At 52.9% G+C, this 25,578-nt stretch overlaps 1 protein-coding gene across 1 annotated transcript; it reads left to right on the top strand.

Moving 5' to 3' along the window:
• The first annotated feature begins 3,313 nt into the window (after nt 1-3,313).
• ZNHIT1 (zinc finger HIT-type containing 1) lies at nt 3,314-24,802 on the top strand. The gene is made up of 5 exons (XM_072150021.1): nt 3,314-3,447; nt 22,185-22,352; nt 22,460-22,539; nt 24,435-24,604; nt 24,681-24,802. Exons 1-5 carry the CDS (start codon nt 3,426-3,428, stop codon nt 24,700-24,702), a joined length of 462 nt encoding a protein of 153 aa, XP_072006122.1. The 5' UTR covers nt 3,314-3,425; the 3' UTR covers nt 24,703-24,802.
• Nucleotides 24,803-25,578: the final 776 nt, after the last annotated feature.

Below are 25,578 nucleotides of genomic sequence, written 5' to 3'. Positions count from 1 at the left end.
AAGGCAGGATGGATCCATGACACCACCACCACCAGCCTGACCCGCTGATACAAGGCAGGATGGATCCATGACACCACCACCACCAGCCTGACCCGCTGATACAAGGCAGGATGGATCCATGCTTTCATGTTGTTGACGCCAAATTCTGACCCTACCATCTGAATGTCGCAGCAGAAATCGAGACTCATCAGACCAGGCAACGTTTTTCCAATCTTCTACTGTCCAATTTCGATGAGCTTGTGCAAATTGTAGCCTCAGTTTCCTGTTCTTAGCTGAAAGGAGTGGCACCCGGTGTGGTCTTCTGCTGCTGTAGCCCATCTGCCTCAAAGTTGGACGTACTGTGCGTTCAGAGATGCTCTTCTGCCTACCTTTGGTGTAACGGGTGGCGATTTGAGTCACTGTTGCCTTTCTATCAGCTCGAACCAGTCTGCCCATTCTCCTCTGACCTTTGGCATCAACAAGGCATTTCCGCCCACAGAAATGCCGCTCACTGGATGTTTTTTCTTTTTCGGACCATTCTCTGTAAACCCTAGAGATGGTTGTGCGTGAAAATCCCAGTAAATCAGCAGTTTCTGAAATACTCAGACCAGCCCTTCTGGCACCAACAACCATGCCACGTTCAAAGGCCACAAATCACCTTTTTTCCCCATACTGATGCTCGGGAGAACTGCAGGAGATTGTCTTGACCATGTCTACATGCCTAAATGCACTGAGTTGCCGCCATGTGATTGGCTGATTAGAAATGAAGTGTTAACGAGCAGTTGGACAGCTGTACCTAATAAAGTGGCCGGTGAGTGTAGGTCCACAATAAAAAAAACCAAAAAATTACAAGTCTCGCTATTATTTAGGCCTCTCGCAGTCAATTTAAAGTTGAGCAGGTCCATCTAAATATTAGTTTTGGTGATTTTCCCAAAAATTTTAAAAATGGCCCCAAATTCTGAGCCTCATAACATTCTAGTAAGATACGTGGAATCTTAATAAACATCTAACATAAAGCAGAGATTTGGGGAATGTCATTTATGAAGTTATTTGGTTGCTATGACATCTGCATCAAATGTACAGAATTTAGAACTTTGAAAATAAAGAATGTTTCCAAATTTTTGCCAAATTTAGTATTTTTTCATAACTACACAAAACACAATAACATAATAACATAAAAACACAAAACATATCATCCAAATTTTTAAACTAATTTGAAGTACACTGGGGGACATTTACTTACAGTGTCGTGTGTCTGCATTGGCTTTGTTACCGACCTGCTCTCGGTAAGAAGACACACATGTAATATTGTAGAGCTGTGCAGAGACATTTCTGGCGCCGAGACCATTTTCTGTCCTTGGGACAAAATCTGTCCCGAGCACCAGAAATGTGTCCAACAGTCCCTGCTAGACCAGTTTTCTTTTGGTCTACTTTCCGTCAGTTTACAGCGCCCAAAAAGGGCTGCGACACATAGTAATTGTGTCTGAGTCTCCACTCCGCCAAAGCCACGCCCCTTTTCGGAGAAGAGTCGGAGCAGACGGAAAAAGGCATTTTTTCTGTCCCCGACAGCTAATAAATAGGTCTGAGAGCAGAACATGTGGTGAGAGCGCCATAAAACTGGCGGAAACGCCATAGTAAATGTCCCCCAATGTGTCACGAGAAAACAGTCTCTGGTGTGGGATATGCTCTGGTGGTCTCAGGTTCTCGGTTGGTGTGGGACATGCTCTGGTGGTCTCAGGTTCTCGGTTGGTGTAGGACGTGCTCTGGGGGTCTCAGGTTCTCGGTTGGTGTAGGACGTGCTCTGGTGGTCTCAGGTTCTCGGTTGGTGTAGGACGTGCTCTGGTGGTCTCAGGTTCTCGGTTGGTGTGGGACATGCTCTGGTGGTCTCAGGTTCTCGGTTGGTGTAGGACATGCTCTGGTGGTCTCAGGTTCTCGGTTGGTGTGGGACGTGCTCTGGTGGTCTCAGGTTCTCGGTTGGTGTAGGACGTGCTCTGGTGGTCTCAGGTTCTCGGTTGGTGTAGGACGTGCTCTGGTGGTCTCAGGTTCTCTGTTGGTGTAGGACGTGCTCTGGTGGTCTCAGGTTCTCGGTTGGTGTAGGACGTGCTCTGGTGGTCTCAGGTTCCCGGTTGGTGTGGGACGTGCTCTGGGGGTCTCAGGTTCCCGGTTGGTGTGGGACGTGCTCTGGTGGTCTCAGGTTCTCGGTGTGGGATATGCTCTGGTGGTCTCAGGTTCTCGGTTGGTGTGGGACGTGCTCTGGGGGTCTCAGGTTCCCGGTTGGTGTGGGACGTGCTCTGGTGGTCTCAGGTTCTCGGTGTGGGATATGCTCTGGTGGTCTCAGGTTCTCGGTTGGTGTAGGACATGCTCTGGGGGTCTCAGGTTCTCGGTTGGTGTAGCACATGCTCTGGTGGTCTCAGGTTCTCGGTTGGTGTGGGACGTGCTCTGGTGGTCTCAGGTTCTCCGTTGGTGTAGGACGTGCTCTGGTGGTCTCAGGTTCTCGGTTGGTGTAGGACGTGCTCTGGTGGTCTCAGGTTCTCGGTTGGTGTAGGACGTGCTCTGGTGGTCTCAGGTTCTCGGTTGGTGTAGCACGTGCTCTGGTGGTCTCAGGTTCTCGGTTGGTGTAGCACATGCTCTGGTGGTCTCAGGTTCTCGGTTGGTGTAGCACATGCTCTGGGGGTCTCAGGTTCTCGGTTGGTGTAGGACGTGCTCTGGGGGTCTCAGGTTCTCCGTTGGTGTAGGACATGCTCTGGTGGTCTCAGGTTCTCGGTTGGTGTAGGACATGCTCTGGTGGTCTCAGGTTCTCGGTTGGTGTAGGACATGCTCTGGTGGTCTCAGGTTCTCGGTTGGTGTAGGACATGCTCTGGTGGTCTCAGGTTCTCGGTTGGTGTAGGACATGCTCTGGTGGTCTCAGGTTCCCTGGGGACCTCTTTGTCCCTAATGTTTCTACATTGTGACCATAGATAGGGGGCGCTCTATGGCTATATGTTGCTGTATACGTTGCCATACGACCTGCCCGCACCTCATCAGTGACTGCGGACCCCTCACCTATCACTGTAAGCCCCCGCTACACTCGTGACCCCCAGTAATGTGGGAACTTGGGGGGGGACACAAGAGGCGGCTGCCCAGATGTCCATCCCCCGTCACTGGATAAATTGCTCACAGGTCTGACTGCAATGTCCCCTCTGACCATAGAAATAAAGAGGCGCTGCAGCAGCATTGCTATAAGATGCGGTAACGCGTACAGAGCGCGGGGCATAATATAGGACGTCACTGACATCTAGTGGCGGAGCCGCGCAACAACACACCAGCGGCTTACGCATGCGCGGATGATGTACTCTGTGTGTGTGTTTTTTTTTCTATCGGAGCATGCGTAGTGTTCCTCACCGTGCGGCCTGCACCGCGCACGCGCAGTTGACCGCGCCGGGGATCGAGTTTTTGTAAGGACAACAATGCTGGAGAAGAAACCGGCGGGTGAGAACCGGAAACCGGGGGAGTATCTCACCCCAACCCGTGTGATACTGCCTGCTGAGCCGTGTATCTAATCCCAACCCGTGTGATACTGCCTGCTGAGCCGTGTATCTAATCCTCTCCTGTGTGATACTGCCTGCTGAGCCGTGTATCTAATCCTCTCCTGTGTGATACTGCCTGCTGAGCCGTGTATCTAATCCCAACCCGTGTGATACTGCCTGCTGAGCCGTGTATCTAATCCTATCCTGTGTGATACTGCCTGCTGAGCCGTGTATCTAATCCTCTCCTGTGTGATACTGCCTGCTGAGCCGTGTATCTAATCCCAACCCGTGTGATACTGCCTGCTGAGCCGTGTATCTAATCCTATCCTGTGTGATACTGTCTGCTGAGCCGTGTATCTAATCCTCTCCTGTGTGATACTGCCTGCTGAGCCGTGTATCTAATCCTCTCCTGTGTGATACTGCCTGCTGAGCTGTGTATCTAATCCTCTCCTGTGTGATACTGCCTGCTGAGCCGTGTATCTAATCCTCTCCTGTGTGATACTGCCTGCTGAGCTGTGTATCTAATCCTCTCCTGTGTGATACTGTCTGCTGAGCCGTGTATCGAATCCTCTCCTGTGTGATACTGCCTGCTGAGCCGTGTATCTCATCCTCTCCTGTGTGATACTGCCTGCTGAGCCGTGTATCTCATCCTCTCCTGTGTGATACTGCCTGCTGAGCTGTGTATCTAATCCTCTCCTGTGTGATACTGTCTGCTGAGCCGTGTATCGAATCCTCTCCTGTGTGATACTGCCTGCTGAGCCGTGTATCTCATCCTCTCCTGTGTGATACTGCCTGCTGAGCCGTGTATCTAATCCTCTCCTGTGTGATACTGCCTGCTGAGCCGTGTATCTAATCCTCTCCTGTGTGATACTGCCTGCTGAGCCGTGTATCTAATCCTCTCCTGTGTGATACTGCCTGCTGAGCCGTGTATCTAATCCTCTCCTGTGTGATACTGCCTGCTGAGCTGTGTATCTAATCCTCTCCTGTGTGATACTGCCTGCTGAGCCGTGTATCTAATCCTCTCCTGTGTGATACTGCCTGCTGAGCTGTGTATCTAATCCTCTCCTGTGTGATACTGTCTGCTGAGCCGTGTATCTAATCCTCTCCTGTGTGATACTGTCTGCTGAGCCGTGTATCTAATCCTCTCCTGTGTGATACTGTCTGCTGAGCCGTGTATCTAATCCTCTCCTGTGTGATACTGCCTGCTGAGCCGTGTATCTCATCCTCTCCTGTGTGATACTGTCTGCTGAGCTGTGTATCTAATCCTCTCCTGTGTGATACTGTCTGCTGAGCTGTGTATCTAATCCTCTCCTGTGTGATACTGTCTGCTGAGCGGTGTATCTAATCCTATCCTGTGTGATACTGTCTGCTGAGCTGTGTATCTAATCCTCTCCTGTGTGATACTGCCTGCTGAGCTGTGTATCTCACCCCAACCCGTGTGATACTGTCTGCTGAGCTGTGTATCTAATCCTCTCCTGTGTGATACTGCCTGCTGAGCTGTGTATCTAATCCTCTCCTGTGTGATACTGACTGCTGAGCTGTGCATCTAATCCTATCCTGTGTGATACTGTCTGCTGAGCTGTGTATCTAATCCTCTCCTGTGTGATACTGCCTGCTGAGCTGTGTATCTCACCCCAACCCGTGTGATACTGTCTGCTGAGCTGTGTATCTAATCCTCTCCTGTGTGATACTGCCTGCTGAGCTGTGTATCTAATCCTCTCCTGTGTGATACTGACTGCCGAGCTGTGTATCTAATCCTCTCCTGTGTGATACTGACTGCCGAGCTGTGTATCTAATCCTATCCTGTGTGATACAGTCTGCTGAGCTGTGAATCTAATCCTATCCTGTGTGATACTGTCTGCTGAGCCGTGTATCTAATCCTCTCCTGTGTGATACTGACTGCCGAGCTGTGTATCTAATCCTATCCTGTGTGATACTGCCTGCTGAGCTGTGTATCTAATCCTCTCCTGTGTGATACTGTCTGCTGAGCTGTGAATCTAATCCTATCCTGTGTGATACTGCCTGCTGAGCTGTGTATCTAATCCTCTCCTGTGTGATACTGCCTGCTGAGCCGTGTATCTAATCCCAACCCGTGTGATACTGCCTGCTGAGCCGTGTATCTAATCCCAACCCGTGTGATACTGCCTGCTGAGCCGTGTATCTAATCCTCTCCTGTGTGATACTGCCTGCTGAGCTGTGTATCTAATCCTCTCCTGTGTGATACTGTCTGCTGAGCTGTGAATCTAATCCTATCCTGTGTGATACTATCTGCTGAGCTGTGTATCTAATCCTCTCCTGTGTGATACTGCCTGCTGAGCTGTGTATCTGATCCTCTCCTGTGTGATACTGCCTGCTGAGCTGTGTATCTCATCCTCTCCTGTGTGATACTGCCTGCTGAGCCGTGTATCTAATCCTCTCCTGTGTGATACTGCCTGCTGAGCCGTGTATCTAATCCTCTCCTGTGTGATACTGCCTGCTGAGCCGTGTATCTAATCCCAACCCGTGTGATACTGCCTGCTGAGCCGTGTATCTAATCCCAACCCGTGTGATACTGCCTGCTGAGCCGTGTATCTAATCCTCTCCTGTGTGATACTGCCTGCTGAGCCGTGTATCTAATCCTCTCCTGTGTGATACTGTCTGCTGAGCTGTGTATCTCATCCTCTCCTGTGTGATACTGCCTGCTGAGCTGTGTATCTAATCCTCTCCTGTGTGATACTGTCTGCTGAGCCGTGTATCTAATCCTCTCCTGTGTGATACTGTCTGCTGAGCTGTGTATCTCATCCTCTCCTGTGTGATACTGCCTGCTGAGCGGTGTATCTAATCCTCTCCTGTGTGATACTGTCTGCTGAGCCGTGTATCTAATCCTCTCCTGTGTGATACTGTCTGCTGAGCTGTGTATCTCATCCTCTCCTGTGTGATACTGCCTGCTGAGCGGTGTATCTAATCCTCTCCTGTGTGATACTGTCTGCTGAGCTGTGTATCTCATCCTCTCCTGTGTGATACTGCCTGCTGAGCGGTGTATCTAATCCTCTCCTGTGTGATACTGTCTGCTGAGCTGTGTATCTAATCCTATCCTGTGTGATACTGTCTGCTGAGCTGTGTATCTAATCCCAACCCGTGTGATACTGTCTGCTGAGCTGTGTATCTAATCCTCTCCTGTGTGATACTGTCTGCTGAGCCGTGTATCTAATCCTATCCTGTGTGATACTGTCTGCTGAACTGTGTATCTAATCCTCTCCTGTGTGATACTGACTGCTGAGCTGTGTATCTAATCCTCTCCTGTGTGATACTGTCTGCTGAGCTGTGTATCTAATCCCAACCCGTGTGATACTGCCTGCTGAGCTGTGTATCTAATCCTATCCTGTGTGATACTGTCTGCTGAGCTGTGTATCTAATCCTATCCTGTGTGATACTGACTGCTGAGCTGTGTATCTAATCCTCTCCTGTGTGATACTGTCTGCTGAGCTGTGTATCTAATCCCAACCCGTGTGATACTGCCTGCTGAGCTGTGTATCTAATCCTCTCCTGTGTGATACTGTCTGCTGAGCTGTGTATTTAATCCTCTCCTGTGTGATACTGCCTGCTGAGCCGTGTATCTAATCCTCTCCTGTGTGATACTGTCTGCTGAGCTGTGTATCTAATCCTACCCTGTGTGATACTGACTGCCGAGCTGTGTATCTCATCCTCTCCTGTGTGATACTGCCTGCTGAGCTGTGTATCTAATCCCAACCCGTGTGATACTGTCTGCTGAGCTGTGTATCTAATCCTCTCCTGTGTGATACTGTCTGCTGAGCCGTGTATCTAATCCTATCCTGTGTGATACTGTCTGCTGAACTGTGTATCTAATCCTCTCCTGTGTGATACTGACTGCTGAGCTGTGTATCTAATCCTCTCCTGTGTGATACTGTCTGCTGAGCTGTGTATCTAATCCTACCCTGTGTGATACTGACTGCCGAGCTGTGTATCTCATCCTCTCCTGTGTGATACTGTCTGCTGAGCTGTGTATCTAATCCCAACCCGTGTCATACTGTCTGCTGAGCTGTGTATCTAATCCTCTCCTGTGTGATACTGTCTGCTGAGCCGTGTATCTAATCCTATCCTGTGTGATACTGTCTGCTGAACTGTGTATCTAATCCTCTCCTGTGTGATACTGACTGCTGAGCTGTGTATCTAATCCTCTCCTGTGTGATACTGTCTGCTGAGCTGTGTATCTAATCCTACCCTGTGTGATACTGACTGCCGAGCTGTGTATCTCATCCTCTCCTGTGTGATACTGCCTGCTGAGCTGTGTATCTAATCCTCTCCTGTGTGATACTGTCTGCTGAGCCGTGTATCTAATCCTCTCCTGTGTGATACTGACTGCCGAGCTGTGTATCTAATCCTATCCTGTGTGATACTGCCTGCTGAGCTGTGTATCTAATCCTCTCCTGTGTGATACTGTCTGCTGAGCTGTGAATCTAATCCTCTCCTGTGTGATACTGCCTGCTGAGCCGTGTATCTAATCCTATCCTGTGTGATACTGTCTGCTGAGCTGTGTATCTAATCCCAACCCGTGTGATACTGCCTGCTGAGCTGTGTATCTAATCCTCTCCTGTGTGATACTGTCTGCTGAGCTGTGTATCTAATCCTCTCCTGTGTGATACTGTCTGCTGAGCCGTGTATCTAATCCTCTCCTGTGTGATACTGCCTGCTGAGCTGTGTATCTAATCCTCTCCTGTGTGATACTGTCTGCTGAGCCGTGTATCTAATCCTCTCCTGTGTGATACTGACTGCCGAGCTGTGTATCTAATCCTATCCTGTGTGATACTGCCTGCTGAGCTGTGTATCTAATCCTCTCCTGTGTGATACTGTCTGCTGAGCTGTGAATCTAATCCTCTCCTGTGTGATACTGTCTGCTGAGCCGTGTATCTAATCCTCTCCTGTGTGATACTGTCTGCTGAGCCGTGTATCTAATCCTCTCCTGTGTGATACTGTCTGCTGAGCTGTGTATCTAATCCTCTCCTGTGTGATACTGCCTGCTGAGCTGTGTATCTAATCCTCTCCTGTGTGATACTGCCTGTTGAGCTGTGTATCTAATCCTATCCTGTGTGATACTGCCTGCTGAGCCGTGTATCTAATCCTCTCCTGTGTGATACTGCCTGCTGAGCCGTGTATCTAATCCTCTCCTGTGTGATACTGTCTGCTGAGCCGTGTATCTAATCCTATCCTGTGTGATACTGTCTGCTGAGCTGTGTATCTAATCCTCTCCTGTGTGATACTGACTGCTGAGCTGTGTATCTAATCCTCTCCTGTGTGATACTGTCTGCTGAGCTGTGTATCTAATCCTACCCTGTGTGATACTGACTGCCGAGCTGTGTATCTCATCCTCTCCTGTGTGATACTGTCTGCTGAGCTGTGTATCTAATCCCAACCCGTGTGATACTGTCTGCTGAGCTGTGTATCTAATCCTCTCCTGTGTGATACTGTCTGCTGAGCCGTGTATCTAATCCTATCCTGTGTGATACTGTCTGCTGAACTGTGTATCTAATCCTCTCCTGTGTGATACTGACTGCTGAGCTGTGTATCTAATCCTCTCCTGTGTGATACTGTCTGCTGAGCTGTGTATCTAATCCCAACCCGTGTGATACTGCCTGCTGAGCTGTGTATCTAATCCTATCCTGTGTGATACTGTCTGCTGAGCTGTGTATCTAATCCTCTCCTGTGTGATACTGCCTGCTGAGCCGTGTATCTAATCCTCTCCTGTGTGATACTGTCTGCTGAGCTGTGTATCTAATCCTACCCTGTGTGATACTGACTGCCGAGCTGTGTATCTCATCCTCTCCTGTGTGATACTGACTGCTGAGCTGTGTATCTAATCCTCTCCCGTGTGATACTGCCTGCTGAGCTGTGTATCTAATCCTCTCCTGTGTGATACTGACTGCTGAGCTGTGTATCTAATCCTCTCCTGTGTGATACTGACTGCTGAGCTGTGTATCTAATCCTCTCCTGTGTGATACTGCCTGCTGAGCTGTGTATCTAATCCTCTCCTGTGTGATACTGACTGCTGAGCTGTGTATCTAATCCTATCCTGTGTGATACTGACTGCTGAGCTGTGAATCTAATCCTCTCCTGTGTGATACAGCTGAGCTGTGTATCTAATCCTCTCCCGTGTGATACTGACTGCTGAGCTGTGTATCTAATCCTCTCCTGTGTGATACTGTCTGCTGAGCCGTGTATCTAATCCTCTCCTGTGTGATACTGTCTGCTGAGCCGTGTATCTAATCCTCTCCTGTGTGATACTGACTGCTGAGCTGTGTATCTAATCCTCTCCTGTGTGATACTGCCTGCTGAGCTATGCATCTAATCCCAACCCGTGTGATACTGCCTGCTGAGCTGTGTATCTAATCCTCTCCTGTGTGATACTGCCTGCTGAGCTGTGTATCTAATCCTCTCCTGTGTGATACTGACTGCTGAGCTGTGTATCTAATCCTCTCCTGTGTGATACTGTCTGCTGAGCTATGCATCTAATCCCAACCCGTGTGATACTGCCTGCTGAGCTGTGTATCTAATCCTCTCCTGTGTGATACTGTCTGCTGAGCCGTGTATCTAATCCTCTCCTGTGTGATACTGACTGCCGAGCTGTGTATCTAATCCTATCCTGTGTGATACTGCCTGCTGAGCTGTGTATCTAATCCTCTCCTGTGTGATACTGTCTGCTGAGCTGTGAATCTAATCCTCTCCTGTGTGATACTGCCTGCTGAGCCGTGTATCTAATCCCAACCCGTGTGATACTGCCTGCTGAGCCGTGTATCTAATCCTCTCCTGTGTGATACTGCCTGCTGAGCTGTGTATCTAATCCTCTCCTGTGTGATACTGCCTGCTGAGCTGTGTATCTAATCCTCTCCTGTGTGATACTGCCTGCTGAGCTGTGTATCTAATCCTCTCCTGTGTGATACTGCCTGCTGAGCTGTGAATCTAATCCTATCCTGTGTGATACTGCCTGCTGAGCTGTGTATCTAATCCTCTCCTGTGTGATACTGCCTGCTGAGCCGTGTATCTAATCCTCTCCTGTGTGATACTGCCTGCTGAGCCGTGTATCTAATCCTCTCCTGTGTGATACTGTCTGCTGAGCTATGCATCTAATCCCAACCCGTGTGATACTGCCTGCTGAGCTGTGTATCTAACCCCAACCCGTGTGATACAGCCTGCTGAGCTGTGTATCTAATCCTCTCCTGTGTGATACTGCCTGCTGAGCTGTGTATCTCACCCCAACCCGTGTGATACTGTCTGCTGAGCTGTGTATCTAATCCTCTCCTGTGTGATACTGTCTGCTGAGCCGTGTATCTAATCCTCTCCTGTGTGATACTGACTGCCGAGCTGTGTATCTAATCCTATCCTGTGTGATACTGCCTGCTGAGCTGTGTATCTAATCCTCTCCTGTGTGATACTGTCTGCTGAGCTGTGAATCTAATCCTCTCCTGTGTGATACTGCCTGTTGAGCTGTGTATCTAATCCTATCCTGTGTGATACTGCCTGCTGAGCTGTGTATCTCATCCTCTCCTGTGTGATACTGCCTGCTGAGCCGTGTATCTAATCCTCTCCTGTGTGATACTGCCTGCTGAGCCGTGTATCTAATCCTCTCCTGTGTGATACTGCCTGCTGAGCCGTGTATCTAATCCCAACCCGTGTGATACTGCCTGCTGAGCCGTGTATCTAATCCCAACCCGTGTGATACTGCCTGCTGAGCCGTGTATCTAATCCTCTCCTGTGTGATACTGCCTGCTGAGCTGTGTATCTAATCCTCTCCTGTGTGATACTGCCTGCTGAGCTGTGTATCTAATCCTCTCCTGTGTGATACTGCCTGCTGAGCTGTGTATCTAATCCTCTCCTGTGTGATACTGCCTGCTGAGCTGTGAATCTAATCCTATCCTGTGTGATACTGCCTGCTGAGCTGTGTATCTAATCCTCTCCTGTGTGATACTGTCTGCTGAGCCGTGTATCTAATCCTCTCCTGTGTGATACTGTCTGCTGAGCTGTGAATCTAATCCTATCCTGTGTGATACTATCTGCTGAGCTGTGTATCTAATCCTCTCCTGTGTGATACTGCCTGCTGAGCTGTGTATCTAATCCTCTCCTGTGTGATACTGCCTGCTGAGCCGTGTATCTAATCCTCTCCTGTGTGATACTGCCTGCTGAGCCGTGTATCTAATCCTCTCCTGTGTGATATTGCCTGCTGAGCTGTGTATCTAATCCTCTCCTGTGTGATACTGTCTGCTGAGCCGTGTATCTAATCCCAACCCGTGTGATACTGCCTGCTGAGCTGTGTATCTAATCCTCTCCTGTGTGATACTGTCTGCTGAGCTGTGTATCTAATCCCAACCCGTGTGATACTGACTGCTGAGCTGTGTATCTAATCCTCTCCTGTGTGATACTGTCTGCTGAGCCGTGTATCTAATCCTATCCTGTGTGATACTGTCTGCTGAACTGTGTATCTAATCCTCTCCTGTGTGATACTGTCTGCTGAGCTGTGTATCTAATCCTACCCTGTGTGATACTGTCTGCTGAGCTGTGTATCTAATCCTGTCCTGTGTGATACTGCCTGCTGAGCTGTGTATCTAATCCTGTCCTGTGTGATACTGCCTGCTGAGCTGTGTATCTAATCCTCTCCTGTGTGATACTGCCTGCTGAGCTGTGTATCTAATCCTCTCCTGTGTGATACTGTCTGCTGAGCCGTGTATCTAATCCTCTCCTGTGTGATACTGTCTGCTGAGCCGTGTATCTAATCCTCTCCTGTGTGATACTGTCTGCTGAGCTGTGTATCTAATCCCAACCCGTGTGATACTGCCTGCTGAGCTGTGTATCTAATCCTATCCTGTGTGATACAGTCTGCTGAGCTGTGTATCTAATCCTATCCTGTGTGATACTGACTGCTGAGCTGTGTATCTAATCCCAACCCGTGTGATACTGCCTGCTGAGCCGTGTATCTAATCCTCTCCTGTGTGATACTGTCTGCTGAGCTGTGTATCTAATCCTCTCCTGTGTGATACTGTCTGCTGAGCTGTGTATCTAATCCTATCCTGTGTGATACTGACTGCTGAGCTGTGTATCTAATCCTCTCCTGTGTGATACTGTCTGCTGAGCTGTGTATCTAATCCCAACCCGTGTGATACTGACTGCTGAGCCGTGTATCTAATCCTCTCCTGTGTGATACTGCCTGCTGAGCCGTGTATCTAATCCTCTCCTGCGTGATACTGCCTGCTGAGCTGTGTATCTAATCCTTTCCTGTGTGATACTGCCTGCTGAGCTGTGTATCTAATCCTGTCCTGTGTGATACTGCCTGCTGAGCTGTGTATCTAATCCTGTCCTGTGTGATACTGCCTGCTGAGCTGTGTATCTAATCCTCTCCTGTGTGATACTGCCTGCTGAGCTGTGTATCTAATCCTCTCCTGTGTGATACTGTCTGCTGAGCCGTGTATCTAATCCTCTCCTGTGTGATACTGTCTGCTGAGCCGTGTATCTAATCCTCTCCTGTGTGATACTGTCTGCTGAGCTGTGTATCTAATCCCAACCCGTGTGATACTGCCTGCTGAGCTGTGTATCTAATCCTATCCTGTGTGATACAGTCTGCTGAGCTGTGTATCTAATCCTATCCTGTGTGATACTGACTGCTGAGCTGTGTATCTAATCCCAACCCGTGTGATACTGCCTGCTGAGCCGTGTATCTAATCCTCTCCTGTGTGATACTGTCTGCTGAGCTGTGTATCTAATCCTCTCCTGTGTGATACTCTCTGCTGAGCCGTGTATCTAATCCTCTCCTGTGTGATACTGTATGCTGAGCTGTGTATCTAATCCTCTCCTGTGTGATACTGCCTGCTGAGCCGTGTATCTAATCCTCTCCTGTGTGATACTGCCTGCTGAGCCGTGTATCTAATCCTCTCCTGTGTGATACTGCCTGCTGAGCTGTGTATCTAATCCTTTCCTGTGTGATACTGCCTGCTGAGCTGTGTATCTAATCCCATCCTGTGATACTGTCTGCTGAGCTGTGTATCTAATCCTCTCCTGTGTGATACTGTCTGCTGAGCTGTGTATCTAATCCTGTCCTGTGTGATACTGACTGCTGAGCTGTGTATCTAATCCTCTCCTGTGTGATACTGTATGCTGAGCTGTGTATCTAATCCTTTCCTGTGTGATACTGCCTGCTGAGCTGTGTATCTAATCCCATCCTGTGATACTGTCTGCTGAGCTGTGTATCTCATCCTCTCCTGTGTGATACTGTCTGCTGAGCCGTGTATCTAATCCTCTCCTGTGTGATACTGCCTGCTGAGCTGTGTATCTAATCCTATCCTGTGTGATACTGTCTGCTGAGCTGTGTATCTAATCCTGTCCTGTGTGATACTGCCTGCTGAGCTGTGTATCTAATCCTGTCCTGTGTGATACTGCCTGCTGAGCTGTGTATCTAATCCTCTCCTGTGTGATACTGCCTGCTGAGCTGTGTATCTAATCCTCTCCTGTGTGATACTGTCTGCTGAGCCGTGTATCTAATCCTCTCCTGTGTGATACTGTCTGCTGAGCTGTGTATCTCATCCTCTCCTGTGTGATACTGCCTGCTGAGCTGTGTATCTAATCCTGTCCTGTGTGATACTGCCTGCTGAGCTGTGTATCTAATCCTATCCTGTGTGATACTGTCTGCTGAGCTGTGTATCTAATCCTATCCTGTGTGATACTGACTGCTGAGCTGTGTATCTAATCCTCTCCTGTGTGATACTGTCTGCTGAGCTGTGTATCTAATCCCAACCCGTGTGATACTGTCTGCTGAGCTGTGTATTTAATCCTCTCCTGTGTGATACTGTCTGCTGAGCTGTGTATCTAATCCTATCCTGTGTGATACAGTCTGCTGAGCTGTGTATCTCATCCTCTCCTGTGTGATACTGTCTGCTGAGCTGTGTATCTAATCCTCTCCTGTGTGATACTGTCTGCTGAGCTGTGTATCTCATCCTCTCCTGTGTGATACTGCCTGCTGAGCTGTGTATCTAATCCTCTCCTGTGTGATACTGACTGCTGAGCTGTGCATCTAATCCTGTCCTGTGTGATACTGACTGCTGAGCTGTGTATCTAATCCTCTCCCGTGTGATACTGCCTGCTGAGCTGTGTATCTAATCCTCTCCTGTGTGATACTGACTGCTGAGCTGTGTATCTAATCCTCTCCTGTGTGATACTGCCTGCTGAGCCGTGTATCTAATCCTATCCTGTGTGATACTGCCTGCTGAGCTGTGTATCTAATCCCAACCCGTGTGATACTGCCTGCTGAGCCGTGTATCTAATCCTCTCCTGTGTGATACTGTATGCTGAGCTGTGTATCTAATCCTCTCCTGTGTGATACTGCCTGCTGAGCCGTGTATCTAATCCTCTCCTGTGTGATACTGACTGCTGAGCTGTGTATCTAATCCTCTCCTGTGTGATACTGCCTGCTGAGCTGTGTATCTAATCCTATCCTGTGTGATACTGTCTGCTGAGCTGTGTATCTAATCCTCTCCTGTGTGATACTGCCTGCTGAGCTGTGTATCTAATCCTCTCCTGTGTGATACAGTCTGCTGAGCTGTGTATCTAATCCTATCCTGTGTGATACTGCCTGCTGAGCTGTGTATCTAATCCTCTCCTGTGTGATACTGTCTGCTGAGCTGTGTATCTAATCCTATCCTGTGTGATACTGCCTGCTGAGCTGTGTATCTAATCCTATCCTGTGTGATACTGACTGCTGAGCTGTGAATCTAATCCTCTCCTGTGTGATACTGCCTGCTGAGCTGTGTATCTAATCCTATCCCGTGTGATACTGCCTGCTGAGCTGTGTATCTAATCCTCTCCTGTGTGATACTGACTGCTGAGCCGTGTATCTAATCCTACCCTGTGTGATACTGTCTGCTGAGCCGTGTATCTAATCCTCTCCTGTGTGATACTGACTGCTGAGCTGTGTATCTAATCCTCTCCTGTGTGATACTGCCTGCTGAGCCGTGTATCTAATCCTCTCCTGTGTGATACTGTCTGCTGAGCCGTGTATCTAATCCTCTCCTGTGTGATACTGTCTGCTGAGCCGTGTATCTAATCCTCTCCTGTGTGATACTGTCTGCTGAGCTGTGTATCTAATCCTCTCCTGTGTGATACTGCCTGCTGAGCCGTGTATCTAATCCTATCCTGTGTGATACTGCCTGCTGAGCTGTGTATCTAATCCTCTCCTGTGTGATACTGTCTGCTGAGCCGTGTATCTAATCCTCTCCTGTGTGATACTGTCTGCTGAGCCGTGTATCTAATCCTCTCCTGTGTGATACTGCCTGCTGAGCTGTGTATCTAATCCTCTCCTGTGTGATACTGCCTGCTGAGCTGTGTATCTAATCCTATCCTGTGTGATACTGCCTGCTGAGCTGTGTATCTAATCCTCTCCTGTGTGATACAGTCTGCTGAGCTATGCATCTAATCCCAACCCGTGTGATACTGTCTGCTGAGCCGTGTATCTAATCCTATCCTGTGTGATACTGCCTGCTGAGCCGTGTATCTAATCCCAACCCGTGTGATACTGTCTGCTGAGCTGTGTATCTAATCCTCTCCTGTGTGATACTGTCTGCTGAGCTGTGTATCTAATCCTCTCCTGTGTGATACTGTCTGCTGAGCTGTGTATCTAATCCTACCCTGTGTGATACTGTCTGCTGAGCCGTGTATCTAATCCTCTCCTGTGTGATACTGCCTGCTGAGCTGTGTATCTCACCCCAACCCGTGTGATACTGCCTGCTGAGCTGTGTATCTAATCCTCTCCTGTGTGATACTGCCTGCTGAGCTGTGTATCTAATCCTCTCCTGTGTGATACTGTCTGCTGAGCCGTGTATCTAATCCTCTCCTGTGTGATACTGTCTGCTGAGCTGTGTATCTAATCCTCTCCTGTGTGATACTGTCTGCTGAGCTGTGTATCTTATCCTATCCTGTGTGATACTGCTGAGCTGTGTATCTAATCCTCTCCTGTGTGATACTGACTGCTGAGCTGTGTATCTAATCCTCTCCTGTGTGATACTGTCTGCTGAGCCGTGTATCTAATCCTCTCCTGTGTGATACTGCCTGCTGAGCTGTGTATCTAATCCTCTCCTGTGTGATACTGTCTGCTGAGCCGTGTATCTAATCCTCTCCTGTGTGATACTGCCTGCTGAGCTGTGTATCTAATCCTCTCCTGTGTGATACTGCCTGCTGAGCTGTGTATCTAACCCTCTCCTGTGTGATACTGACTGCTGAGCTGTGTATCTAATCCTCTCCTGTGTGATACTGACTGCTGAGCTGTGTATCTAATCCTCTCCTGTGTGATACTGACTGCTGAGCTGTGTATCTAATCCTATCCTGTGTGATACTGTCTGCTGAGCTGTGTATCTAATCCTCTCCTGTGTGATACTGTCTGCTGAGCCGTGTATCTAATCCTCTCCTGTGTGATACTGTCTGCTGAGCCGTGTATCTAATCCTCTCCTGTGTGATACTGTCTGCTGAGCCGTGTATCTAATCCTCTCCTGTGTGATACTGTCTGCTGAGCTGTGTATCTAATCCTCTCCTGTGTGATACTGCCTGCTGAGCTGTGTATCTAATCCTCTCCTGTGTGATACTGTCTGCTGAGCTGTGTATCTAATCCTCTCCTGTGTGATACTGCCTGCTGAGCCGTGTATCTAATCCTATCCTGTGTGATACTGCCTGCTGAGCTGTGTATCTAATCCTCTCCTGTGTGATACTGTCTGCTGAGCTGTGTATCTAATCCTCTCCTGTGTGATACTGTCTGCTGAGCTATGCATCTAGTCCCAACCCGTGTGATACTGCCTGCTGAGCCGTGTATCTAATCCTATCCTGTGTGATACTGCCTGCTGAGCCGTGTATCTAATCCCAACCTGTGTGATACTGCCTGCTGAGCCGTGTATCTAATCCTTTCCTGTGTGATACTGTCTGCTGAGCTGTGTATCTAATCCCAACCCGTGTGATACTGCCTGCTGAGCTGTGTATCTATTCCTTTCCTGTGTGATACTGTCTGCTGAGCTGTGTATCTAATCCCATCCTGTGATACTGTCTGCTGAGCCGTGTATCTAATCCTATCCTGTGTGATACTGCCTGCTGAGCCGTGTATCTAATCCTATCCTGTGTGATACTGCCTGCTGAGCCGTGTATCTAATCCTTTCCTGTGTGATACTGTCTGCTGAGCTGTGTATCTAATCCTTTCCTGTGTGATACTGTCTGCTGAGCTGTGTATCTAATCCCATCCTGTGATACTGCCTGCTGAGCCGTGTATCTAATCCTCTCCTGTGTGATACTGTCTGCTGAGCCGTGTATCTAATCCTATCCTGTGTGATACTGCCTGCTGAGCCGTGTATCTAATCCTCTCCTGTGTGATACTGTCTGCTGAGCCGTGTATCTAATCCTATCCTGTGTGATACTGCCTGCTGAGCTGTGTATCTAATCCTTTCCTGTGTGATACTGACTGCTGAGTCGTGTATCTAATCCTATCCTGTGTGATACTGACTGCTGAGCCGTGTATCTAATCCCAACCTGTGTGATACTGCCTGCTGAGCCGTGTATCTAATCCTTTCCTGTGTGATACTGTCTGCTGAGCTGTGTATCTAATCCTCTCCTGTGTGATACAGTCTGCTGAGCTGTGTATCTAATCCTCTCCTGTGTGGTACAGTCTGCTGAGCTGTGTATCTAATCCTATCCTTTGTGATACTAACTGCTGAGCTGTGTATCTAATCCCATCCTGTGTGATACTGCCTGCTGAGCTGTGTATCTAATCCTCTCCTGTGTGATACTGCCTGCTGAGCTGTGTATCTAATCCTCTCCTGTGTGATACTGTCTGCTGAGCTGTGTATCTAATCCCATCCTGTGATACTGTCTGCTGAGCTGTGTATCTAATCCTCTCCTGTGTGATACAGTCTGCTGAGCTGTGTATCTAATCCTATCCTGTGTGATACTGTCTGCTGAGCCGTGTATCTAATCCTCTCCTGTGTGATACTGTCTGCTGAGCCGTGTATCTAATCCTATCCTGTGTGATACTGACTGCTGAGCTGTGTATCTAATCCTTTCCTGTGTGATACTGACTGCTGAGTCGTGTATCTAATCCTATCCTGTGTGATACTGACTGCTGAGCCGTGTATCTAATCCCATCCTGTGATACTGTCTGCTGAGCTGTGTATCTAATCCTCTCCTGTGTGATACTGCTGAGCTGTGTATCTAATCCTCTCCTGTGTGATACTGCTGAGCTGTGTATCTAATCCTCTCCTGTGTGATACTGTCTGCTGAGCTGTGTATCTAATCCTATCCCGTGTGATACTGCCTGCTGAGCTGTGTATCTAATCCTCTCCTGTGTGATACTGCCTGCTGAGCTGTGTATCTAATCCCTTTCTGGGTGACGCTGTGCTCCTCCCCTCAGTGCGCTCGGCTGACTCCTCCCAGCGGCGGGTGTTATGTGTGACGCTGTGCTCCTCCCCTCAGTGTGCTCGGCTGACTCCTCCCAGCGGCGGGTGTTGTGTGTGACGCTGTGCTCCTCCCCTCAGTGTGCTCGGCTGACTCCTCCCAGCGGCGGGTGTTGTGTGTGACGCTGTGCTCCTCCCCTCAGTGCGCTCGGCTGACTCCTCCCAGCGGCGGGTGTTGTGTGTGACGCTGTGCTCCTCCCCTCAGTGCGCTCGGCTGACTCCTCCCAGCGGCGGGTGTTGTGTGTGACGCTGTGCTCCTCCCCTCAGTGCGCTCGGCTGACTCCTCCCAGCGGCGGGTGTTGTGTGTGACGCTGTGCTCCTCCCCTCAGTGCGCTCGGCTGACTCCTCCCTGCTGTGGGTGTTGTGTGTGACGCTGTGCTCCTCCCCTCAGTGCGCTCGGCTGACTCCTCCCAGCGGCGGGTGTTGTGTGTGACGCTGTGCTCCTCCCCTCAGTGCGCTCGGCTGACTCCTCCCAGTGGCGGGTGTTGTGTGTGACGCTGTGCTCCTCCCCTCAGTGCGCTCGGCTGACTCCTCCCAGCTGTAGGCGTTGTGTGTGACGCTGTGCTCCTCCCCTCAGTGCGCTCGGCTGACTCCTCCCTGCTGTGGGTGTTGTGTGTGACGCTGTGCTCCTCCCCTCAGTGCGCTCGGCTGACTCCTCCCAGTGGCGGGTGTTGTGTGTGACGCTGTGCTCCTCCCCTCAGTGCGCTCGGCTGACTCCTCCCAGCGGCGGGTGTTGTGTGTGACGCTGTGCTCCTCCCCTCAGTGCGCTCGGCTGACTCCTCCCAGCGGCGGGTGTTGTGTGTGACGCTGTGCTCCTCCCCTCAGTGCGCTCGGCTGACTCCTCCCAGCGGCGGGTGTTGTGTGTGACGCTGTGCTCCTCCCCCAGTGCGCTCGGCTGACTCCTCCCTGCTGTGGGTGTTGTGTGTGACGCTGTGCTCCTCCCCTCAGTGCGCTCGGCTGACTCCTCCCAGCGGCGGGTGTTGTGTGTGACGCTGTGCTCCTCCCCTCAGTGCGCTCGGCTGACTCCTCCCAGCGGCGGGTGTTATGTGTGACGCTGTGCTCCTCCCCTCAGTGCGCTCGGCTGACTCCTCCCAGTGGCGGGTGTTGTGTGTGACGCTGTGCTCCTCCCCTCAGTGCGCTCGGCTGACTCCTCCCAGCGGCGGGTGTTATGTGTGACGCTGTGCTCCTCCCCTCAGTGCGCTCGGCTGACTCCTCCCAGCTGTAGGTGTTGTGTGTGACGCTGTGCTCCTCCCCTCAGTGCGCTCGGCTGACTCCTCCCAGCGGCGGGTGTTATGTGTGACGCTGTGCTCCTCCCCTCAGTGCGCTCGGCTGACTCCTCCCAGTGGCGGGTGTTGTGTGTGACGCTGTGCTCCTCCCCTCAGTGCGCTCGGCTGACTCCTCCCAGCTGTAGGTGTTGTGTGTGACGCTGTGCTCCTCCCCTCAGTGCGCTCGGCTGACTCCTCCCTGCTGTGGGTGTTGTGTGTGACGCTGTGCTCCTCCCCTCAGTGCGCTCGGCTGACTCCTCCCAGTGGCGGGTGTTGTGTGTGACGCTGTGCTCCTCCCCTCAGTGCGCTCGGCTGACTCCTCCCAGCGGCGGGTGTTATGTGTGACGCTGTGCTCCTCCCCTCAGTGCGCTCGGCTGACTCCTCCCAGTGGCGGGTGTTGTGTGTGACGCTGTGCTCCTCCCCTCAGTGCGCTCGGCTGACTCCTCCCAGCTGTAGGTGTTGTGTGTGACGCTGTGCTCCTCCCCTCAGTGCGCTCGGCTGACTCCTCCCAGCGGCGGGTGTTGTGTGTGACGCTGTGCTCCTCCCCTCAGTGCGCTCGGCTGACTCCTCCCAGCGGCGGGTGTTGTGTGTGACGCTGTGCTCCTCCCCTCAGTGCGCTCGGCTGACTCCTCCCAGCGGCGGGTGTTGTGTGTGACGCTGTGCTCCTCCCCTCAGTGCGCTCGGCTGACTCCTCCCAGTGGCGGGTGTTGTGTGTGACGCTGTGCTCCTCCCCCAGTGCGCTCGGCTGACTCCTCCCTGCTGTGGGTGTTGTGTGTGACGCTGTGCTCCTCCCCTCAGTGCGCTCGGCTGACTCCTCCCAGCGGCGGGTGTTGTGTGTGACGCTGTGCTCCTCCCCTCAGTGCGCTCGGCTGACTCCTCCCAGCGGCGGGTGTTATGTGTGACGCTGTGCTCCTCCCCTCAGTGCGCTCGGCTGACTCCTCCCAGTGGCGGGTGTTGTGTGTGACGCTGTGCTCCTCCCCTCAGTGCGCTCGGCTGACTCCTCCCAGCTGTAGGTGTTGTGTGTGACGCTGTGCTCCTCCCCTCAGTGCGCTCGGCTGACTCCTCCCTGCTGTGGGTGTTGTGTGTGACGCTGTGCTCCTCCCCTCAGTGCGCTCGGCTGACTCCTCCCAGCGGCGGGTGTTGTGTGTGACGCTGTGCTCCTCCCCTCAGTGCGCTCGGCTGACTCCTCCCAGCTGTAGGTGTTGTGTGTGACGCTGTGCTCCTCCCCTCAGTGCGCTCGGCTGACTCCTCCCAGTGGCGGGTGTTATGTGTGACGCTGTGCTCCTCCCCTCAGTGCGCTCGGCTGACTCCTCCCAGCTGTAGGTGTTGTGTGTGACGCTGTGCTCCTCCCCTCAGTGCGCTCGGCTGACTCCTCCCAGCGGCGGGTGTTGTGTGTGACGCTGTGCTCCTCCCCTCAGTGCGCTCGGCTGACTCCTCCCTGCTGTGGGTGTTGTGTGTGACGCTGTGCTCCTCCCCTCAGTGCGCTCGGCTGACTCCTCCCAGTGGCGGGTGTTATGTGTGACGCTGTGCTCCTCCCCTCAGTGCGCTCGGCTGACTCCTCCCAGCTGTAGGTGTTGTGTGTGACGCTGTGCTCCTCCCCTCAGTGCGCTCGGCTGACTCCTCCCTGCTGTGGGTGTTGTGTGTGACGCTGTGCTCCTCCCCTCAGTGCGCTCGGCTGACTCCTCCCAGCGGCGGGTGTTGTGTGTGACGCTGTGCTCCTCCCCTCAGTGCGCTCGGCTGACTCCTCCCAGCTGTAGGTGTTGTGTGTGACGCTGTGCTCCTCCCCTCAGTGCGCTCGGCTGACTCCTCCCAGTGGCGGGTGTTATGTGTGACGCTGTGCTCCTCCCCTCAGTGCGCTCGGCTGACTCCTCCCAGCTGTAGGTGTTGTGTGTGACGCTGTGCTCCTTCCCTCAGTGCGCTCGGCTGACTCCTCCCAGCGGCGGGTGTTGTGTGTGACGCTGTGCTCCTTCCCTCAGTGCGCTCGGCTGACTCCTCCCAGCGGCGGGTGTTGGACCCGGCTACGCGGCAGCGGCGTCTGTGCCGGCAGCTGGAGGCGCTGGAGAAGGACAATTTCCAGGACGATCCTCACGCCAATCTCCCACAGCTCAAGCGGCTGCCGCAGTTTGATGACGACCACGAAACGGGTGAGAGGCTGATAACAGAGACAATAGCTGCTGCACATACTGTATGTACAGGGGTGTCGCCCCCTGGAGCTCGGATACACGTATCACACCCACATCTGTATCCACAGGGAAGAAGAAGAAGAAAACCCGAGGAGATCACTTCAAGCTGAGATTCCGCAAGAACTTCCAGGCCCTGCTGGAGGAGCAGGTGAGGTCACCCTGCAGGGGGCGGGGCTGGAGGAGCAGGTGAGGTCACCCTGCAGGGGGCGGGGCTGGAGGAGCAGGTGAGGTCACCCTGCAGGGGGCGGGGCTGGAGGAGCAGGTGAGGTCACCCTGCAGAGGGCGGGGCTGGAGGAGCAGGTGAGGTCACCCTGCAGGGGGCGGGGCTGGAGGAGCAGGTGAGGTCACCCTGCAGAGGGCGGGGCTGGAGGAGCAGGTGAGGTCACGCTGCAGGGGGCGGGGCTGGAGGAGCAGGTGAGGTCACCCTGCAGGGGGCGGGGCTGGAGGAGCAGGTGAGGTCACCCTGCAGAGGGCGGGGCTGGAGGAGCAGGTGAGGTCACCCTGCAGAGGGCGGGGCTGGAGGAGCAGGTGAGGTCACCCTGCAGAGGGCGGGGCTGGAGGAGCAGGTGAGGTCACGCTGCAGGGGGCGGGGCTGGAGGAGCAGGTGAGGTCACCCTGCAGGGGGCGGGGCTGGAGGAGCAGGTGAGGTCACCCTGCAGAGGGCGGGGCTGGAGGAGCAGGTGAGGTCACCCTGCAGGGGGCGGGGCTGGAGGAGCAGGTGAGGTCACCCTGCAGGGGGCGGGGCTGGAGGAGCAGGTGAGGTCACCCTGCAGGGGGCGGGGCTGGAGGAGCAGGTGAGGTCACCCTGCAGGGGGCGGGGCTGGAGGAGCAGGTGAGGTCACCCTGCAGAGGGCGGGGCTGGAGGAGCAGGTGAGGTCACCCTGCAGAGGGCGGGGCTGGAGGAGCAGGTGAGGTCACGCTGCAGGGGGCGGGGCTGGAGGAGCAGGTGAGGTCACCCTGCAGGGGGCGGGGCTGGAGGAGCAGGTGAGGTCACCCTGCAGAGGGCGGGGCTGGAGGAGCAGGTGAGGTCACCCTGCAGGGGGCGGGGCTGGAGGAGCAGGTGAGGTCACCCTGCAGGGGGCGGGGCTGGAGGAGCAGGTGAGGTCACCCTGCAGGGGGCGGGGCTGGAGGAGCAGGTGAGGTCACCCTGCAGAGGGCGGGGCTGGAGGAGCAGGTGAGGTCACCCTGCAGGGGGCTGGGCTGGAGGAGCAGGTGAGGTCACCCTGCAGAGGGCTGGGCTGGAGGAGCAGGTGAGGTCACCCTGCAGAGGGCGGGGCTGGAGGAGCAGGTGAGGGCACGCTGCGGGGTGCGGGGCTGGAGGAGCAGGTGAGGTCACCCTGCAGGGGGCGGGGCTGGAGGAGCAGGTGAGGGCACGCTGCAGGGGGCGGGGCTTGAGGAGCAGGTGAGGTCACCCTGCAGAGGGCGGGGCTGGAGGAGCAGGTGAGGTCACCCTGCAGGGGGCGGGGCTGGAGGAGCAGGTGAGGTCACCCTGCAGGGGGCGGGGCTGGAGGAGCAGGTGAGGTCACGCTGCAGGGGGCGGGGCTGGAGGAGCAGGTGAGGGCACGCTGCAGGGGGCGGGGCTGGAGGAGCAGATGAGGGCACGCTGCAGGGGGCGGGGCTGGAGGAGCAGATGAGGGCACGCTGCAGGGGGCGGGGCTGGAGGAGCAGATGAGGGCACGCTGCAGGGGGCGGGGCTGGAGGAGCAGGTGAGGGCACGCTGCAGGGGGCGGGGCTGGAGGAGCAGGTGAGGGCACGCTGCAGGGGGCGGGGCTGGAGGAGCAGGTGAGGTCACCCTGCAGGGGGCGGGGCTGGAGGAGCAGGTGAGGGCACGCTGCAGGGGGCGGGGCTGGAGGAGCAGGTGAGGGCACGCTGCAGGGGGCGGGGCTGGAGGAGCAGGTGAGGGCACGCTGCAGGGGGCGGGGCTGGAGGAGCAGGTGAGGGTACCCTGCAGGGGGCGGGCGGTGCTGGAGGAGGGGCAGGCTCCTCCTCCTGTCTGTGTGGGCGGGGCCTGTGTCTTGCTGACCCTTGCTCCTGTGATTGCAGAACCTGAGCACCAGTGAAGGTCCTAACTACCTGACGTCGTGCGCCGGGGCCTCCACCTTCCCGCAGCGACACTTCTGCTCTGTGTGCGGCTTCCCCTCGCACTACTGCTGCGTGTCCTGCGGGGCGCGCTACTGCTGCGTCAAGTGTCTGGGGACCCACCAGGAGACCAGGTGAGGAAGCTCCGCCTCTTACTCCTCCCTCTTACTTTACCTGCTCTGTATTAACCCTTCCCTGTGTGTTGTGCAGGTGTCTGAAGTGGACGGTGTGACGCTCTGCAGGAGCCGGTGCGATGCTCTGCGGATGATGTGTAATTACTGTAAAGAGAAGTATTTGTGCTGTTACTGTGGAATAAATGTTGATATTTTGTATCTCGTCGCATCTCAATGGTCACAGGTCCCGCTGCACACAGCTGCAGAGCTCGTTACATTGTATCAGGGTGGGGAAAATGAGACATGCTGCCTGCAGATAGGACACTGTATAATGTGCTCAGCTCCTCCTGCTCTATAACATGCTACCTGCAGATAGGACACTGTATAATCTGATCAGCTCCTCCTGCTCTATAACATGCTACCTGCAGATAGGACACTGTATAATCTGCTCAGCTCCGCCTGCTCTATAACATGCTGCCTGCAGATAGGACACTATGTACAATCTGCTCAGCTCATCCTGCTCTATAACATGCTGCCTGCAGATAGGACACTATGTACAATCTGCTCTGCTCCTCCTGCTCTATAACATGCTGCCTGCAGATAGGACACTATGTACAATCTGCTCCGCTCTTCCTGCTCTATAGCATGCTGCCTGCAGATAGGACACTGTATAATCTGCTCAGCTCCTCCTGCTCTATAACATGCTGCCTGCAGATAGGACACTATGTATAATGTGCTCAGCTCCTCCTGCTCTATAACATGCTGCCTGCAGATAGGACACTGTATAATCTGCTCAGCTCCTCCTGCTCTATAACATGCTGCCTGCAGATAGGACACTATGTACAATCTGCTCAGCTCCTCCTGCTCTATAACATGCTGCCTGCAGATAGGACACTATGTACAATCTGCTCAGCTCCTCCTGCTCTATAACATGCTGCCTGCAGATAGGACACTATGTATAATGTGCTCAGCTCCTCCTGCTCTATAACATGCTG

The sequence above is a fragment of the Engystomops pustulosus genome, chromosome 4, assembly GCF_040894005.1.
Source record: "Engystomops pustulosus chromosome 4, aEngPut4.maternal, whole genome shotgun sequence".
NCBI classification, from domain to species: Eukaryota; Metazoa; Chordata; class Amphibia; order Anura; family Leptodactylidae; genus Engystomops; species Engystomops pustulosus.
This window is presented reverse-complemented; position numbering and strand designations above follow the sequence as displayed.

Excerpts from the sequence above, each read along its gene's own strand:
- ZNHIT1 (XM_072150021.1), top strand. The coding sequence starts at position 3,426 with ATGCTGGAGAAGAAACCGGCGG. Across the intron at positions 3,448-22,184 it reads GCTGGAGAAGAAACCGGCGG|TGCGCTCGGCTGACTCCTCC; the intron begins GTGAGAACCGGA and ends TCCTTCCCTCAG. Across the intron at positions 22,540-24,434 it reads AGGCCCTGCTGGAGGAGCAG|AACCTGAGCACCAGTGAAGG; the intron begins GTGAGGTCACCC and ends CTGTGATTGCAG.